The sequence below is a fragment of the Leuresthes tenuis genome, unplaced genomic scaffold (assembly GCF_036924035.1).
Source record: "Leuresthes tenuis unplaced genomic scaffold, fLeuTen1.0.hap1 SCAF_21, whole genome shotgun sequence".
NCBI lineage: Eukaryota > Metazoa > Chordata > Actinopteri > Atheriniformes > Atherinopsidae > Leuresthes > Leuresthes tenuis.
The window spans coordinates 15,276,161-15,295,077 of NW_027325375.1; the positions used below are offsets into that span (position 1 = coordinate 15,276,161).

An 18,917-nucleotide genomic window follows, 5' to 3' on the forward strand; every position below is an offset into this window, starting at 1 on the left:
GTGGAGGGCATATGCAAACTTGTATGTCTTTACAATTTGCTTCAAACTTCTTTCAATGATTTTTTCCAGCCCCCGAACGAAATTTCTAGAATTTAGTTGTGTACAAGTGTGCATGCAGGTGTGAGTTACAGGTGTGTAAAACAGCTTTAGACTCTAGAGACAGATATTTCTTGGGCTGCGAGTGCGACACACGCATTTTTCTCTTGTTGCACAATGCACCTTTAAAACCAATGTTCAAGCATCACCTTTGTGATGCCTATATTGGCCGTCACCACAAAGTACAACTGTGCTTAAGCACAGGCACACAACACTTGTCAGACTGTCTTTGTTGATGACATGGTAATGATAGGTCTGGGCATCGAGCTGGACTGTCAAGTGTTATAGTTGTGCAGGGCTCTGGGGAAAAGAAAGAGGAGGAAAGGCTTTGACTGGACAGAGATAGAAACAGAGCCAGCCGTCATGTTTAAATCTGTTCTGACACACTGTAGATATATATTTCAAAACTTGTCCAGACAAATCTGAATATCTTGACACCACTAGCTGAGAGGGGAAAATGTAATTGCATGTTTTGTGCTTACAAAGGGTATAGTTTAAGAATAGAATAATCTCTATTTTGAGACTTGAAGGAATACAGTAGAGATGTAGAGAAAAGCATTTTGAACAATCGTCAAATATCACGTATAATTAGTTTCAGCGCGTTCATTTTTAACTTGCATCAAGAGATTTTTTTTACACAACTCAAGTGCTGAGATGTTGTTAACAGACATGCTGCATCAAGAGGGGATCAAAGGGAGAGACAGAGAAAAGAGCAGGGGGTGAAAATACAAGTTAAGAGCTTTAAGATGACATGAGGTGCGAAGAGTTTAGAAACTTTTAAGGTGTTAAAGGCAGTATCTTTCCCCTTGAACTGCCCTTTCTCATTCATGAGCCTGTTTTGGATCTCATTTGAGGAGCTTGGTCTGGCAGCACCTCAGCAGCCAGTTATTGCTCACCACTGGAAACTCTCTACTGACGCAGTTTGCTTAGAGCAGTGTCCTCACACAAACACAAGGCGGACAACAAGGGCCTAGCTGCAGTTTGTTGAAGTCTATACTCAGAATAGTAAATATTGATTTATTGGTCAGATTTATCAAATCATTGATCAGACTGTGCCTCTACTGACTTAGCAATTTGTTTGCCAGTGTTGAGCAGCATGTCAGCCAGGAGCAATGTCTGCTCTGGGGAAATGAATAACGGCACGACACAGAGGAATAGAGTTGACTGTTGATGTGATCATCATTGAAGGTGATGAGCAAGTAGAGAGGATTGTAGGAGGGTGGAGACGGGGGAGTCACAGAGAGAGGGGATGTGATTGGAATGAGCACTACACCCCCTCTTCATTTCTCTTTACCACTTCTCAAGGAAAAAAACAGCATTCATTAACTACAGCCTCTGTTAAAGGCTGTTTGTGTGTGTGTGTGTGTGTGTGTGTGTGTGTTTGTGTGTGTATGTGTGTATCCATTCATACATTGGACTCACATCTTACAGTGTCTACTCCAGCTTTAGAGCCCGTGCTGCCAATGTCACACTAAATGACAGAGAGGGAGAAAGAGAGAAAGCGGACAGGCTCTCAGGGAAGATCTCTGGGGCAGCAGGTTTAGTTTGCTCTACTGCAAGATTGAACACAGGATGGATTTCTGCACAAAGTGAGCCAGGAGCAGCAGACACACACACAGAAAAAGGTCTGTAACTATTCCATTTCTTCATCATATGCTGCTGTTTGTTTAAACTGCTTTCAATGAAACGTTTCCAAATTGCTTTTAAGAAGACGAAAGAGAAAGGGATGGTGTTAATCTGATATGCAAGAATACAGTTGAATACAGAGAGCCATTGTTCACCTCATAATTATCTTTTCGGTCAACTTTATTTGATGGTTTAAAGACTACTAACGGCGTTATGGTTGGCTAGAGAAAGAGAAATATTTATGTTTTACGAAACCTATCTTCCGTTGTTACATCTAGCAAACAAGGTCAATGTAAGAGGGTAAATTCTTGTATACATCATGTACATCAACTTGGCAAATGAGCGGGCTTTTTATGGGGCAGTTAAAAAGGGAGGGTGAGTGAAGGTGGAGTAAATGTACCTTCAGAATGAGAGAGAAAATAGAAGAAGATATGTTCTCAATGAGAACAAAAGTATCTTTTTTCGTGTGTGCTTAAAGTGATTTATGACTCACTACGCTCACATAATAAACGTATAGTAGACAAGATGCACATAAACACTGTGTCAGTACCAAATTCAGTGGCAGCAACACTCAGAATTAGGAGTAATTAACAGATATGGGAACAAGGTGTAAAAATTAATTTTACCTGAGGGATAAACTAACAAGAGCACACACACACATACACAAAAACACTGAAACATCAAAGCAATAGTGCTCATTATTCACACTGGCCACTAACCAAACAAATGACTGAATACTTACTATTCAGAGCAATCCCAGTATCTGACTGTCTGTGTGGGTTTTAGTTCATGTTATCTTACTGTCGATTATGATAAGCCTTTTGCAACACCTTTGAAATCTCATTCCAATTTGTGCCTTTTGTAATTCGTACTTTCATGCCCTGAATATCTGAGAGATTCAGATAACAGCTGCTAGCAGATATGCTGAACCCCTGCTGTAGCTCTGAGTGCACTCAGGTGTGCTGTTAGATTTTGTCATTCAAATGTAAAAGAAGTGAATAAAAACACAGGTCTATTGTTTTACAGATTCATTACAATGTTCCCTCTTTTGCTAAATTCAGAGTATTGTCACTCATTTATTGGCATATGAGTGTTTTAAATTGTATTTTCAAGCACATGATAAATAAGCAATCTAAAATGGAGAGAAGCAAAAAAAGTTGTCTTGTGGGAAAAAAAGGGAATTTGAAGAAAGCTTGTGTCGCATATTGAAGCACCATTTTCTTCATACTTTTCATCATTTATCTCTGACCCCTGCACAGGTTATCTGTGGTATTTGGGGCTGCAGGAGCCATTTGGAATTCATGTGATTGAGTCTGCAGTCTGTCTTCAGCTGATCTGGCTTAGAACATCAGATACCTAATGTGTTGGAAATTTAAGTTACTTTTATCTCCTATCTGTGCACATATAAATAGATTATGAACATCCCTGGTACTTATTAATTTGGTCTAGCATGATTTTTTGGGGTTTAGATGTGTGGTGCGAATAAAGAAGGAGAGAGCATGCTCTTGTGCAGGCACACACATACACACATAGTATGCCCAAATGCCATGACATTTTGGCACATCTAGATCTCGTCCATTATTCATGAAATGCAGAGCTTATATCATAACAGAACAGACAACAGAATCTGTCTCACTTGGAAGTTTGAATTTTAGTAAATATTTGCACACCCTGCAAGCATAGGTGGTTAAAATTGCAGTAGTTGCTGGGCAGCTTTCTGTCCCAGAGATCCCAAAGTTTAATTGGAAACAGCAGGGAGTCTATTGCGGCTTCTGTTTGGACCTGAATTAACTATCATGAACTATTATGTCCCTAGTGCCCCAATAGTGGCTCTTTATTGATAAAAAACAGAAAATCAGAGGAAATCAAAACTGAAGATAATTAAGTTCTTCCTAATCATCATAAAATATAATTTCTCTTCAGAAAAACATTATTTTCAGTTGTTTTATTGCCATGTCAAGTATGTGCAGAAATCATCAAAGTAAAATCAGTCAAAGCACAAACTTTCACAAAAATACACGCTCAAAATTCAAACTGTGATAAAAATAGGACGACTGCGCAGGATATTTCTGTGGACAGGACACATAAGAGGAGGCAAATTGAGCTGAATAAATAGAAAAATGACAGTGGAGATTATTCAGCGATGGAGAAAAACTGAGAAGGGTGGAGGGAACAGATTGAGAAAGTGGAGCAGGGGAAGCTATGCGGCACAATGTCTCAGGAGGAGTTTGGCTGAATGTGCTCAACAAGCAAAGGATGAGGTTGTTTGAGGAGTGACTCCCAGAGATTGTGCAGGTTGAGGGGGGAGTTTGATCAGGACAAAAGAGAGCTCTGGGTGTGAAAGCTACTGTCTGTAAATACAGATTTGTGGCAGACAAAACATATGCTTGAGTCAAGACTGAAGAGGAAAAGGTACAGAACTCATGGAGAAAGATTTATTAGAGGGAGGCAGGTTGGAAGAGAGCCAAAGCTATATTTTAAGCCCTTCACAGAAAAAAAGAAACATGTGCATGACGGTGAAACAGCCGGATAAAACAGGCATATCTTAGAATGAAAAGGGGGAGCACTTCTGAAAGAACTCATTGATGAGCTGCAGGATAGGAGACTTTAAGTAAAGTAAGAGGAAGCACGAGAATATGGAGGACGACAGTATGAGGAGAAAAATCTAAATATAATGCTAGGAATAAAGTAAATGGACTTCTTTTATTAGTTTCTTAAAAAGTGTGGAGATGGTGGTCACATAATGTGAAGTTCAGAAATGTTCAGTCGGAATGGCACTGATGTTTGGAGCCCAGTCAGGCCATTTCCTCTTAGAGTAGCAGCTGCTGCACATCAGTTTATACTGTACAGACATGCAAAAAAGTAGCCACTCAAGCTTTTAAAACGCTCAGAGAGGAGTAAAAGCAGCTGAGAGCACATCAAGTGAGTCTGAGACAAGGCACATTATTTTTCTTCAGATGGAAAGAGACAGCAAGCAGAAAAAAAACAGAGCAAGTAGCAGCCCACACATGGTTTCATATCAGAAACTATACATAACAGAGAGATGGCCCATCTCCCCAAAATGTGCCCATGTGGCCTCTGTTCAATTAGGCCGATGTGGCCAATAAATGTGTTTAAAGTATATGTGGCCTCTAGTGGTCGTGAGAGCAACTGCATGTGAAAGGAAAAAATGGTTTCCATGAAGGTGACGGTCACATTGTAAAACGAATGTATTTTAGGAAATACCATGATTGTTTTCTAACCTTACCAAAATAATATTATCTAAACCAGGAAGTGACAAAAGTGTTTAAGTTGCATGGTTGCTGCATGGTTGAACGCACAGTTCCTCCATGCACCATCCACTACCCATTCCCCCAATGTGGATCCTACAGTTGTTTTTTAAAAAAAAGGTTAGTAACCTTGATTAAGGTTATTAAAAAAAAAAAACTAACCTGTTCCCTCAACAAGCTTGCAGATTTGATGAGAAGTCATGTTGACTAGAAATACTTGTCTAGTACTAGTATACTAGTCATGAAAAGCCCCAAACTTTTTAGTTGTTTTTAGTTTGTTCTGAAAAGAAAAACGTAGATCCATCACACAGAGAAGAAAAAAAGACATCTACATAATTTTAAAAACATACTCTGCTGGGTGGTCTGCAAGAAATATGCAGAGGGGTATGACATGAAGAGAGTGTGCCATTAAACTCACCTTAGATTTCTCAACAAAATGCCAGCGCAATGAAACAACTTGTAGAGATGAGACCACAGACTCAGACAAAACCACGAGCATCAAATGGGTTGGGAAGGAAAAATAACTAGCGGTATTTATCATGTGTGGGTGGGTGTGTGAATGCATGCGTATGTCTAACCTCTTCCCGACTCTGCAGGACTGCGTGGCTTGGCCTTTTAAAGTAGATTAGCTTGAAAAAGAACTGAGCGTACATTGTTGCCTAGCTACAAAAAGCATCATTAGGTACAATTATCAGGCACTTCAGCTCACAATGAACAAGCTTCATCACAGATTTCAAAACAACATATCATGAAGGAGCACAACCTATACAGAGAAGCAAAGAGTGGGACGGAAAGAGTACAATAACAATGGTAAAGGTGAAGACAAGGTGTCAGATAAGAAAAGTGGAGTTACAAAATGACAGGTTAAACTCTCAGTGAACATGTAGTTATTATGCCTGAAATGCAGATTGTCAAATAATTTCTGGGGTAAAATGAGTGGCAGTCCGTTTATAAAGTGAAGTACGAAAAACGGCACAAAAAACGGAGAAGACTTACTGCTGAAAGACTACAAAAGCAGAGGATGACTGTTTCTGTGCCGTGAATGTGAATGCTTCAACTCTGAAAGAGTCTGGGGAGAAGGAAACAATAAAAGCAAACAAAAGCCTTTTTTTCATGGCTGAGTCGACCACAGGGAGCATTTGATAAAGAAAACAAAGATAGGGTAGCAAAGCACACAATCACAGAAAGAAAGCAGCCCAACTCGTCTATCCTCATTTTGTAGTGCGTCACCCCAGAGGTGCTTCAGGCCGCATATCAAAGAGTTCTTGTCAAATATTCATTCCAGAGAAAGACATGAAAGCGAGTGAATGAATCTGGAAGAAAATAATTTGGGGACAGATTGGTTTGCTTAAACTTCATAAGCAATACAGAGGAAAGTGGTAACATTTTCTATGAGATGAGATTTTTTCATTACACTCAGAAAACAAAAAACCTAACCACATCTTTAGTGGAAGACAAGCTGGTCACTAGAGCAGTGCTGCTGTTGCATTCTTGACAGTGGGAACATATTTTCAACATATTTTATAAAAAGCATACAAAACCTCTTTATAGGGAAGGCTAATGTAACAGGCTGATAGGTTCAAATGACATTCACGACCAAAGTTGAAATAAAGTTAGAAAAATAACAGCAAAAAATAACAACAATAATGAAATAATGTTTAAAACCAATGTTTAAGTTTAAGAGCAGCAAGATGTTTTTGTTTTTTTTACTAACTTAATATGGTGCTGTCACTTTACTACACTTCACAAATTCATGTCATGGTCTATTACTGATGTCTATAAGACATTATTCTGTTGTGCTTAAATATATGATTCAAAATACTGTATGTTGAGGTATATCAGAGCAGCAGTAGTTACAATGTGCCGTGTGACGCAGGGCCCCCATTCTTGTCCTTGTAAATATCATTGCCCTGAGGAAGTGAAAAAATGAAAATTAAAGAAATATTCCTTTGCATTTATTCAAAAGTGAGAACAGTAAAATATTGATTTAAAGCTACAATATTTTGACCATTACCGTTGAAATAATGTTAACTGTGCAAAACATTTTTATCACAATAATTGACAACACTCTTCCAATATGCATTTAGTGTTTTCTAGAGTGCCTTCTGTTGCTATCCTCCTATTCTGCACAAAAACACTGACCATGTTCTGTTAATGGGGGCCACACACTCAGTTAATGCAGTTCAAACGGCTTTTGGAGAGCGAATGTATTTTACCCTACTCTCCTCAATATCATGCAAGTTGCTAGGCATGTATGTGGGGCATGTTGGAAATGAATAATGGATTGGGGGGGGGGGATTGCAGAGCTGGCAGATAAGAGCAAAGTGAACACACACTACTGTGAGATGAAAAGTGTGTGCTGACCTTTTGCTTTCATTCTAGTCATGGTCATTTATTCCTCCCTTTGAAGTGTCTCCCGGCTGTCATAGATCAAGTCAAGACACAAGGCTGGCCTGAACCAAATACAAATCAGCCCCTCTCCCTCTTCGCCTCCATCTCTCACCAATACAAAGACTGCCAACGTCTTCACAATACCTATACTTCCTATCATCCAGTCAGTTTTGCACCATGCAGTTATTTGAGATGGAACATTATCAACAGTATTTATATTCAGTAGAAAGGACTGGCCCTCAGCTGACTTTATGAAAGCTGATTATGAGGAGTTTAATTTCATCAGATAAGGATGCCTTCATTTATGAGCAGACACTGCTGCTGGCGCGAAGCCTGACAGGCATTTGATGAGACAAGCACTCCCCCTGCTGTTCATCACACTCTGCTCCATTTAGTTCAAAGGGGTCCCTTCAATCTATGCAGCTTCCTGAATTTTCCATGTAAACAACCCTGAAAACTCAGATAGTCATAGTTTATGAGCAACACACTCCAGCATCTATACGGTTTCTCCATAATGTCATGTGTTTTGTGTAATGTTGCAAAGTCAAAGGTTGTGTGAGTCCCTTTCTCCAACATTATGTTTATGTTGAAATATACTTGCATTTTGGATTTTTATTCATGGGCACATCACATGATTTCTACACGCTGTAGCATACAACATCATAATTAATCTACTGATTGGAAATTTCTCTACAATTCACATACTTGTATTTATTCTTTTTTTTTTAACAATAATTTTAGTCATTCGCAATTTAATGCCAGATTAGTTCATGCAAATATTTTATCTTTTGTAATAATAATTACAGATCAATGGGTAGATCTTTTTTTGTCACCTTGGGCTCCCAGAGGCTTAAAATAATTCATTACTTGCTTGCAACTATTTTTCCTTAGAAGTATTTTCATCATCTTGCCATAATCTGTTGGCCCAAACTCAGAAGCGCACAATTGTTCCGTTTTCCTCTTCCTCAACTGAAGGCTGTTTAGCACTTATATGAGGATGTGAGTTAAAACTCTTCTGTCAGCAACCATCTGCCATGCTGAAGTGTGCTGAAGGGAGATGGTAAATCTCTAGCAGCTCCAAACAGACAAAAGAGAATTTCTCCTACAGGCCGTTTAAATAATTCATGTTGGAGTTGTGTGGGTTTCTGCTTGTTCTCAATAAATCTAATCTACCTTTCTCTCTCCTGCAAATCCATGTTAGGAAGTCATTCAGGATGTCAGGGATGGATGTCCTGCTGGTGGACCATAATGACACTGGAATCACACCAATAGACAATGGGACTTTCCTCCGTTTCTCCCCAACTTCTGCATCAACGTCGGCAGCTGCCTCATCTCCAGGACGTCAGGGCAATGTTTATGTGTACGTGTGGCTCTTCCTCGGCCTGCTGGTATTCCTGCTGACACTGCTCATCATCTCCCTCCACAGGCTGAAGAACATCATCTCCTCTTCCTCCTCTGTTCCAGACTGCAGCAGTGAGGGAGGAAGCTCCTTCACCAACATGGAGATCTGTAGCATCTCGTCTCAGAGGTCCACCATCTCCGCGCTTTCCACCTGAGGGAGGTGGGAAGGAGCTCATGTAGTGCAGACTTATGCATCCATGTGCTGTCATTTCTGCATGCTTACATGCAATTTACTGGCAAGCATGCATGTTAGCAAAGCACACATGGGAGCCTCTCTGTGATGTACAAACACAAAAACGCATAGTTGGCCCCAAACTAGCTGACAGAATGGCACTAAACTCCATGCATGTGTATTCTAATCCTGGTGGTTCAGTGATTCTGGTGTGTTTGTGCAATATGCTTACACACCGGGGCCTTGTAACTCAATGTGATGAAGAGGTCTGATTGGGTGAGGGTAACAATACGCCTCTGAACGTTACTTTAGTGATGAAGACAAAGGGTTTTCCAACGGCAACGAAAAGGACGGCTACCTTTCTTTCCCTCTTTGTATTTTTAAAAATAACAATGTTTTGAAGTGAAGCTTTGTACAGCATGTCTGATAATATCTGTAGAGTACGTTGCAAAATAATCCTCAAAAATCATATTAAAAAAACTACTACTTTGTACAGATATGCATGCATGTTTCCTAGTTGCTCAGTATCATTTTGGGATGGAAAGTATAAATTACATTTAAAACTGTGAAAAGGCTGGAGAAAGGAGGTTGCGCAGTAAAGATGTCAGACGAGGTGCTGTGGAGGTGAGAAAGCAATGATGCGTGTAGACCATTGACAGAAAAAAACAGTCTCCTTTTGCAGCTACAAACAGATTGGGTTAGAAGTGGCAAAAAACTACAAGGACACAAAGCCCATAAAGCAAAGATGACAACTACAAACAATAAAAGGAGGCAGTCCTGAGAAATCCTTGTTGTTCTCCTGTTAATGTGAGCATTTAGATGATAGTAACTCTGGTTCCACTATGTACAGTATAAGCATTTTATTCCAATATCCTTTAGGCTTCTGACTGACAGAGTCTCTAGTAGCGTAAGGGCAAAACCTTTTATCATTTGCATGAAAATGAGAATCTAATGGCTGTGATCATACTGTAAATTTGAGAGGATAAATGTAGCATAATGGCTGCATTTATAATAACATACAACTACATTGCCAGCACATTATAACTACCTTAAATAGAATCATCTATTACTCACACGAGCATTAAGCAAGTTCTTTGTAATCAACTGACCAATCTATGCTGACCAAAAACAGAAAAGTGTCTGGTTTAAGTGAATGAGTGAAATCAAAGATGTAAGCAAGCTCATTTTCTTCGTGTCAAGTTTAGCATGTTCACAATGTAATCACTGGTGACTGGTTCTGCGTTTTAGCTTTACGCAGCACATAAGACGCAAATTAAACAAGGAAATGTTCCTGTCTGTCCTCAAGTTAACCGAGAAATCCAAGAACTGATTCAACAGTGTTAGGAAGATAAAAAGGAAAAAAGAAGCAAAACAAAACAAACAGACACTTGACTCATATTTTGACTTCAAGTCATTAAACCTCATCTGTGTTTTTATAAAGTGGAGAACAAGGGACATGAAATGAGCAGGTATCTCAATTAAATGTGTTCGCAGAGCAACATTTTATACCGATTTTAACCCAGTCTTCAAGTGTTGATCCTCTTGTCAGTGAAGACAAAACAGACGACACCTTACTCTATCAGTGTCTCACTAAATATGAGAAAAATCAGGAGTCCAGACCTCAAATTCTTTGCATATTTTATTTTTCTTATCATGATTTTTTTTTTTCCAACTCACACATGTCATATTTTACATCTTTGCAATAAAACATGAATACAATAGTTTTTAGGGTTTCATAGATCCAAAAATATTTAACCTTTTTTTTTGGATACGTAAGTTGAACCTGTTGATAGAGTATGTGCATGTGCGTGTTGATCAAGATGGCTTCACACATACAGTACATCTCACGTGTCATTCTCTCTCCTCCCTCCTCACCGCCTCTATCAGCTACAGAATCATGATATTGCTTACAACTGTGAGGTTGTAAAACTAAGAGTCACGCATGAGCTCAACGCTTTAAATACAAACATCAATGCACAAATAATCCCAAAGGAAAATGGACCTAAACATAATGGTAGCCGACCAGAAAGAACCAAGCTAATAAATAATGATATGTGATTGGTGCAAAGTGCAAATACAAAACAAACTTTTACACTGATTTGATTCTATTTTTTTTAAATAATCAACAAATGTGGGCGAGTGAAGGTTTCCTCTGCACTTTCAGTCTCATTCAGCTGAGTGAGTCTCCCGCCAAGCCTGAACCAAGACTATATGTACATATTTGACAAAACAATCACCAAATATACAAAGGAAATCTGGTCAGTCTTGCTTTGTCATCCTTGGTGGCGCACAGGCAAGATCTCTTTGTCATTACTTTCTCCAGCAGATCACCATCCTTGATACCACTGTTTTTTTTTTACCATCAGTCTTGTCAACATTATAATAATTATTACACAGTATCTTACATACAGAAAGTCATTAATAAATTAAAGGTGATAAGCGCAGTTTGTGTAGTGAAAGAACAAGTGTGACTCTGAAGGAAGCAGAGCCTTATTTACAGGAAAATCAGATTTAACCCTGCAGTGGGTACAAGAGGAAATAAAATCAACCCTGGCAGATGAAAATCAAACGAGATAAAATGAAATTGAAACCCCAGGCCATTTTTCAAGGGTGAATTTCAGATCAAGCCAATAGCACCTGTTTTTGAATCGTGGGTAGAGCTGGCGCATTTCTGTCAGTTTTTCTAATCACTTTAGACACATCGAAGGAGTCAGAATTTATTGTCTGCAAAAAGAGCTATGAACTAAATTCCAGTCAAATTAAAAGTACTGAATAAAATGTAAACGGAAGTAAAGGAAAAAAAAAAGAGAAAAGACTTAAGATCAATATCTGTGAAGATTTAAATGTATGAAGGAACAGCAACCGCACCTGTCCATTAGTGGTACCGGTATGATCAACCTGTGCACGGTCTGCTTGATATGCTCTTTTTTTCCCCACGCTGCAGTCATTTTGTTGTATTAGCAGGTTTTGGTGTGTATCTTCTGAGTATTATGTGTCTGTGGTTACACATGTGCATGTACATACAAGTATGCACAGAGGAAGCCGTTTCCACCAGCACTGTCGCATCCTCAAATCAAGGGAATAGAGCCCAAGGTCTGGTACTTTACTTTTTCTCCGTCTCGGTACCTGTGCTTTCCCCGTGTTTCAGATACACAGAAGAACGCATCACCTCCTCACTCCCCTCTCCATCCTTCTCTTCCTCGTGCTGTCTCCTCCTCAGTACCTGTTCTGGTGTTCGTAGTGCCAGCGGTTGAAGTCTATGTTAAATGCGACAATGCTGCCGGACGCCATGCCAGTGATCAGAGTCCTGCAAGAGGAAACACACAAAAAAAAAATCATAGAAGCTGTTTTTACGATAAAGTTGTATTCTGCTTTAGTTTCTGCCCACAAGTGGAGACACTTATATTTTGACAAAGGATGATCTAATTTTGGAAAGAATTCTTCTGTTCAGCTGGGTAGAATTAGTGCACATGTTGCTAGCGGTAACATCATCAATATAATGTGATATCTCTCATAACCTCACAAATACAGGAACAGTTAATTTTGTGATATGCTATTGTATAGTAATGTCAATCTGACAAAGGCCATTGACTATGTCATATAACTTTGCTAATGCTGGGATACCAGCATATACCAGTCAATAATTCAGAACTTTTTCCCCTCTCTTTGGAGGTGATCAAGTTTCTGTTTAACTGTACCTCTGGTCATGTGAGAGATCCATGGCACGAATTCCGGCGTCACAGCCTGGATAGATGTAGAGCTGTTTAAAGTCACATGCCTGCCACACCTCTACAACTCCATTATCCCCTCCTGTCACCAAGTTCTGCCCATCGCTACTCAACAAGATGGCCTGAAGAGAAAAACACAACAGAAGTTAGTGGGTGAAATGTTACAACACGATTACATCAACAGCATTAACTCTGGCAGCCTTACCCGTGTGGAATCATTGACCTCCATTTGTGCCAGCTGTTTTCCATTTATGCTGAAGTTGCAGAAGTGGCCTCTCTCGTAGTAGATTATGCAGTGTCCCTCGCTGGACACTGAGATGAGACGTGGCCGCTGGCACAACTCTGGACCCTCCAGAGCTCTAAGCAAGTCCCCTGTGATCGTGTGGACCAGGCATGGGCCCTCTGAGGAGCAGAACCACACGAAGACAGTTAAGAAACATTGTTTTTTTAACTGCACAACTTTAGTAATTGCAGTAAGTAAAGCTAATTTAGTTTACAGCAAAGCTATTCTATCAGTGTCACAATAAATCCACTTCAGTTTATAATAAACTTTTTTGTCTGTTTTTTAAACAAAAATTCGAAACATGCGTCAAAAAAAAAAGAAAGAAAAAGATCAAAATGTATATAAAGAAATATAAAGATACACAAACCTTTGGCTCCACTGATAACCAACCCCAGCTCTGCACAGACAGACACACACACCACCTCGTGGTCATGTCCTGTCAGCACCGCCCTGGGAGCGGGGTAGTCACCTACAGGAAACGCATCACCATGAAGCTCAAATAAGAAGATTTCCATCCCTTTAAAGCTTTTTTTCTGAGCTTAGTTTGAACCGGCAACATACCCATGCACACACTGACACCCTCATTGACAGACAGACATTAACACGCGCCTTTGCACTATGATACCACTCACTGTTGTTTGGGTTATCCCCTATAATGTGGTGCCGTCCACTCCAGTACCACAGAAGAAGAGTGGCATCTCTAGAGCCTGACACGATGTAGCAGTCTCCTCCGATGTAGGACTCTGACCGAGCCAGACATGTCACCACGTCCCAGTGGCCAAAAACTATCTGGGTCAGCTTTCCTGTGGAGAGGAAGGGGGCAGACATCTTATTTAGTCTTTGTCCTCTGTCTGTGTTTGAAGGCCACATCTTCCAGGACAAAAATAATTCAGGATGGAGGGTTAAAAAAGCAGATCTCCTGCTTCAATTTAAGGGCTGATAAATACTACTCTGGGAAATTATTTGAGAACGACAGCTTTCCAAAGCTACTTCATAAAAAAACATGCAAAGTAGGATCGGTGACAGAATTGTGAATTGCAGCTTCAGTGGGAAAGTGGGAAAGACAGAACAAGCTATGAGTCCATTTGCACTTAATTACGACTCAAAATGTTTGTAAATGAAAACATAATTAACCAGTTTCAGTTGAGTAGACTCTGAAGCTCTTGTCCCAGAAGCCACAGACCAGGATGTAGCGGTTGTCAGCAGTAACCACAAAGCAGTGAGTGTTGATTTGGATGCTCTGATCCACCAAGTCAGTGATCTGACGCTTGTTCACGCCCGAGTTGTTTGCTATATGGGAGCACAGACATGTTATTATGTTGATGAAGTCTTTCCTGAGTGTCAGCCATCATGGTGACCAGTCTGCAGTCCCCGTATCTGCTTTATCCATAATATTATAATTACTGACTGGTTGCACATTTAAAGGAGAATCCAGGTAAGGAATATCAATAACATATGAAGAGCCAATGTTGCAAAACCAATAAAACCTGCCATTCAGATAGCTGTGCACTGACCTATCAGAGGGTCCATCTCAATGGGTAGGTGATGAGCCTGCTCTAGGGAGTATCCTGGTGCTCCACGGAGGCCTAAAGGGTAAAAAAGTGAATATTACAGTCATAAATGTACATAACATAAGATGGTGAGGAATAAACCCAAATTGTACTCTTACATAAAATCAACAAGTTATATGGTCTCTGGTGGAATCTCTGATTAAAGCTCAAGTTGAACACAAAGCGCCTCATTAAGCAATCAGTAGCAATAGTCACATATACAGCCTCATGACCAAACGTAATCACATCAATATGATTAATGGAACCTAGCCTGTTGGGCTCAATATCCTTGTTAATGAGAATATCGAGGCTTTTATCAACCACTGGGACGAGCGAACACCCACTGAGTCTACAATAAGGTATCTTTTAATCTTTTAATGGTTGCTAATATACTCACATACTGATTTTTCTATATAGATATTTTGAATAATTTGTTTAATCACTTCATCCTTAAAGTCATAAAGTGAAAAAGCAAATTCTCTCAATACTCACCGACTGTGTTGTGCCAGCGGTTGACGGCGAACAGTCGGCTACATGTGACGGTGACGGCTGCTGGTATGCTGAGGTGGGGGAGTGTGTTGGCTGCAACGTGTGTTACGGGGGAGTTGGAGGGGAACTTGAGCACCATGATGACGTCCTGCTGCATCTGATCTTTAAACATCAGAGGGCTCTGGGGAAGGAAACACTGGTGAGACAGACAGAGAAAGAGAGAGAGAAGAACAGAGAAGAAGAAGAAGAGAGAGGACAGAGCAAGGAGGGAAGGAAGGAGGGTTGGGGTGGGGGTGGGGGATGGAGACAGAGGAAGAGGGAGATACAGAATGAATGGGACAGAGGGGAGGGAGGGGAAACGGTATATTAGTGGGAGCGCAGGGTCAGAGCAGGTACACACATTGAGGGCGACTTGAGAACTAAGAAAGGAGGAGGAGGCATTGGTTGGTTCAGGGTTCAGGGATGACGGGTGTGGGTTGACATGGATGGCTCTGATGTGGAGACACTGAGGCCTCGTGCTGCTGAGGGTAGCAGGCAGGACAAAGAGGCTAAAACTTGAAAAATAGACATCATTACATACGACAGTATGTAATGAAATGACACGGATCAACACAACATGGCTATGGAAGCCATTCAGTAGACTCAGAACTGGACTTAAAATCTAAGCTGTTGCGATGTCGTGATATTAACAATAATCATGATACTAAAAGAACAAAAAACTTTGATCTTGGCTGATAAAGTCAAAATGACATTAATTACATGTTTCTTGGCAGCTATTTTGAGTATCATTCAAATGCCAAAAAAAGGATACAAAAAACCATAGAAAACAAAGATGAATTAGTGTGACAGCAAATATCTTTTCTTCAGGTTTTCTACTGATGTTGCAATTATACCGTTGTGAAATATTTAGCTGTGTGGTGAAAATGTGACATCATCCCAGCTCCACTTAAATTAGATGGAGCATTAAATTTAAATATTGCATTCCAACAAAAAAAAAAAAGGAAATCCCTTTTTTTCATTCACCTATAAACAGTTTAGTATTTCAGTAACACTGCAGGAGATTTCTAAAAAGTTACAGCTGTCAGCGGTGTGTTTTCGTCTGAATTCTTTTTGAAGGAATCTATGAAATAAAACTAAAAAAACCTCATGTTTCATGTTTTATGAAAACTTTTAAAGTATTCTCACCAGGTGCATGGCAGACGACCGAGGTGGGTGTGGCTCTATCAGCAGCTGGGAGGGGACTTGACCAAAGAGCTGAATCTGGGTCTCAATCACCTACAGGTAGAGAGACAGAGATGGGGTTAACACAGGAGAAGAGGAAGGTTACAGACATTCCAGAAAAATAAGGAATTATCAAGTTAACAAAAGGTACTTTTTGTACTTTGAATTCATAAGGATAACTATTTAAACAACAATGTCCGAAGGTTTTGGCACTGTATCAGTTGGGTGATATTGTCTTGAAGAAATCCCTACTGTGGCACTAGAAATTCACGAGGAGGACATTTCTGCACCGCAACTATGTAATGATGATTTATCTATTGAGAGTGATGGGTTGTCATAGAAACCTACCTCACGCTGCACAGCATCCAGATTGTCTAAGTTGCTTGCTCCCTCATAGGACAAGAAGTTGAACACGTTGAGAGCTCGAACTGCCTCTGGCCCCCGCTGTTTGTAACCAAAAATTAAATCAATCCACTGGTGGAGCTGGCACGACACAAACTCACTCTCCAGCGCCTGCATGAAGCAAAAGGTAGAGAATGGCAGGACAAAGTCAAGAACAAAATAATTTTCTGTGCCAAAGACTTTAAGGTCAGACAGAAAGTTATCGGGTTTCAAAGATTAGAAATGTCTCTCACCATACGATTGATGCGGACAAAGTCTTCAGGTTTCTTGGCCCAGACAGGCAGCTCCACGTCACACACAGGAACTCCGTCGTCACGCACACCCAGTTCATACTCATTACTGTTGACAAACATCTCTGGCAAGTAGTAGAACTCTGGAATCAGCTCCTATTTGGCATGAGAGGAACACATTTATTAATTGACTTTAGTTTGTACTGATGACTTCACAAAATTTGTATGACCTCAACTACACTTAGTCATCTATCAAAGCTGAGGAGCACAGACACACAAGCTGTTTTCATTAATCGTACCCTAAAGGCTGTACCAGATTTTTGGGAACTTGGTAAAAATATTTACTCATTCTCTCACTTTCTAAACTCTTTTGACTTTTAAAGCAATGCATATCCCACACATTCTCCTTCTCTATCAGGCTGGTGCCAGAGCAGAGTACAACAGGTTTGAGAAGCAAAAGTCTTGTGATATTAGCTCAAAACGCTACTTTTGGTGCATAGCAACACTGTGTTTTCATGTCCCCATACAGGAGCATTTCAGGCTAAACTGACTCTTTCCATTAAAAAAGTGGTTACTGCAGTTAGCTGCTACATCAACCCATCAAGAATAGTTACCTTTACATCAGCCGTGTCCCTCTGGCAGTTCCTCCATGCGCAGCCGATACCAGAGAAGGCTCTATCTGGATGGTCAAACTTGCCATCATTGGCATTGAGGAAAAATGTGGTAAAAGGCTCCTAGAGGCACAAAAACAGACATAACTTCAAATAAAAGCCTTGAGCATTTATCATGTGTGTTTAAATACCTGATTAGTATCATAGTTTGTAATTGTGTCAGTTGGATACTCACTATTCTGAGCATCCACATTAGTGTTGAATGAGACGTGGAGTATAAGGTTGTGTAGTGGTGAGAAGGTGTGCTGTCATCATCCCACGTCTCGTAGTGTTCTGCATAAAAAGCTGCTCTCTTGGGATTCAGCGCACCGATTGGCTAGAAGACATGATTTGCGTAAGTCAGTGATTAAAAAAAAAGAAAAAAGAAAGCTTCTCAACACATTATTCTTTAAAATAGCCAGTGCAATGCAGAGAACTCTCAGTGATGATTTGGTGATGTCAAGTGGTATTGCTTGGTGTGCATTTCATCACTGATTTCGGTTTATAGTGTAGGACACATGCAATTCACCGAAAAGGTGCATGCAGTGTAGTGGTGTGTTGGAGTGCTCTAACCTTGGAAAGGTCTCTGAAGTTACCAGGCAGAGTGAGATCAAGCTCCTCTGAATCATAGTTTGTCAGGACCCAAGGGAAGACGGGGTACTGGTTCAAATCATTATAGGTCCTCCCTGCAGGGGTGAAAGGGAAAACATTCCACTTTGAAGATGGTCTCATATTGTGACAAAATGTGTCGGTGTTTGTCTGCCTGCGTGTTATAATAGATACTGTACAAATACACAGCAAGTTTAATTGTCAGGACATTATTTTACCGGACTGCATTGAGTTTGACATTAAACGTCTCATTAAAGCAGCTCATTGCATAATGTTGAATGAGTTGTGACAAATAACCCATGTCAATAAATAAAAAACAAATGTTCTCAAATTTATATATACATAAGCAGAATACCTATAGCAAACATCTTTTTGTGCATAAAACCACAGCCATATGGTTACATATAGTAACTTTATGACTCCATAACTTTAGGAAAGTCCTTTTTTCATGTATCGTGAATAACAATAATGACATAAACTGAACAATAAGTCTTTTTTTCTACAATAGCAAAGCAAAAGCAGGGTTTGTCTATCTATTAGAAATAAAAGTCTGAAATGGATTTGGATTCAGTTTCAGACTGTGGCAGCATCGTTCCAGGACAATCACAGAAATGTACTGCGCAATATGCTCCAGGCCACTGTCCTTTTCTAGAATAAACTTTTGCCATAGATTCCGAGCACTCTTAACAACAGGTTTATTCTCAGGCTCTTGCTCTCTATTTCTCTGTTTTCCCATTACCCTCTCTTCTGACCAGCCCCCATGTGCCTGACAAATACAAACCCACAGGATGTTGATGCAA

At 40.1% G+C, this 18,917-nt stretch overlaps 2 protein-coding genes across 18 annotated transcripts in view; one reads left to right on the top strand and one right to left on the bottom strand.

Annotated features, from left to right (window-relative positions):
• Positions 1-1,401: 1,401 nt before the first annotated feature.
• On the top strand, positions 1,402-9,446 carry LOC140279797 (serine-rich and transmembrane domain-containing protein 1). The gene is made up of 2 exons (XM_072374970.1): positions 1,402-1,721; positions 8,584-9,446. The coding sequence occupies exon 2, from the start codon at positions 8,597-8,599 to the stop codon at positions 8,936-8,938; it is 342 nt and encodes a 113-aa protein (XP_072231071.1). The 5' UTR covers positions 1,402-1,721; positions 8,584-8,596; the 3' UTR covers positions 8,939-9,446.
• Positions 9,447-10,683: 1,237 nt separating this feature from the next.
• Positions 10,684-18,917, bottom strand: part of nbeaa (neurobeachin a) — a 91,840-nt gene continuing 83,606 nt past the window's right edge. For 11 of the 17 annotated variants that reach the window (XM_072374985.1, XM_072374988.1, XM_072374982.1 and 8 more), the window contains 14 exons: positions 18,082-18,194; positions 17,705-17,845; positions 17,473-17,592; positions 16,862-17,014; positions 16,575-16,739; positions 16,191-16,280; positions 15,009-15,201; positions 14,481-14,552; positions 14,101-14,256; positions 13,599-13,769; positions 13,334-13,435; positions 12,889-13,085; positions 12,654-12,805; positions 10,684-12,262 (listed from right to left, as the gene is read on the bottom strand). In XM_072374985.1, the coding sequence (XP_072231086.1) occupies positions 12,172-12,262; positions 12,654-12,805; positions 12,889-13,085; positions 13,334-13,435; positions 13,599-13,769; positions 14,101-14,256; positions 14,481-14,552; positions 15,009-15,201; positions 16,191-16,280; positions 16,575-16,739; positions 16,862-17,014; positions 17,473-17,592; positions 17,705-17,845; positions 18,082-18,194 (1,916 nt within the window). In that variant the 3' untranslated portion in view covers positions 10,684-12,171. The remainder of the gene's footprint in view (positions 12,263-12,653; positions 12,806-12,888; positions 13,086-13,333; positions 13,436-13,598; positions 13,770-14,100; positions 14,257-14,480; positions 14,553-15,008; positions 15,202-16,190; positions 16,281-16,574; positions 16,740-16,861; positions 17,015-17,472; positions 17,593-17,704; positions 17,846-18,081; positions 18,195-18,917) is intronic. The other 6 variants (XM_072374987.1, XM_072374983.1, XM_072374986.1 and 3 more) reach the window with 1 other exon arrangement.

Coding starts and splice junctions, on each gene's coding strand:
- LOC140279797 (XM_072374970.1), top strand. CDS start 8,597: ATGTCAGGGATGGATGTCCTGCTGGTGGACCATAATGACACTGGAATC.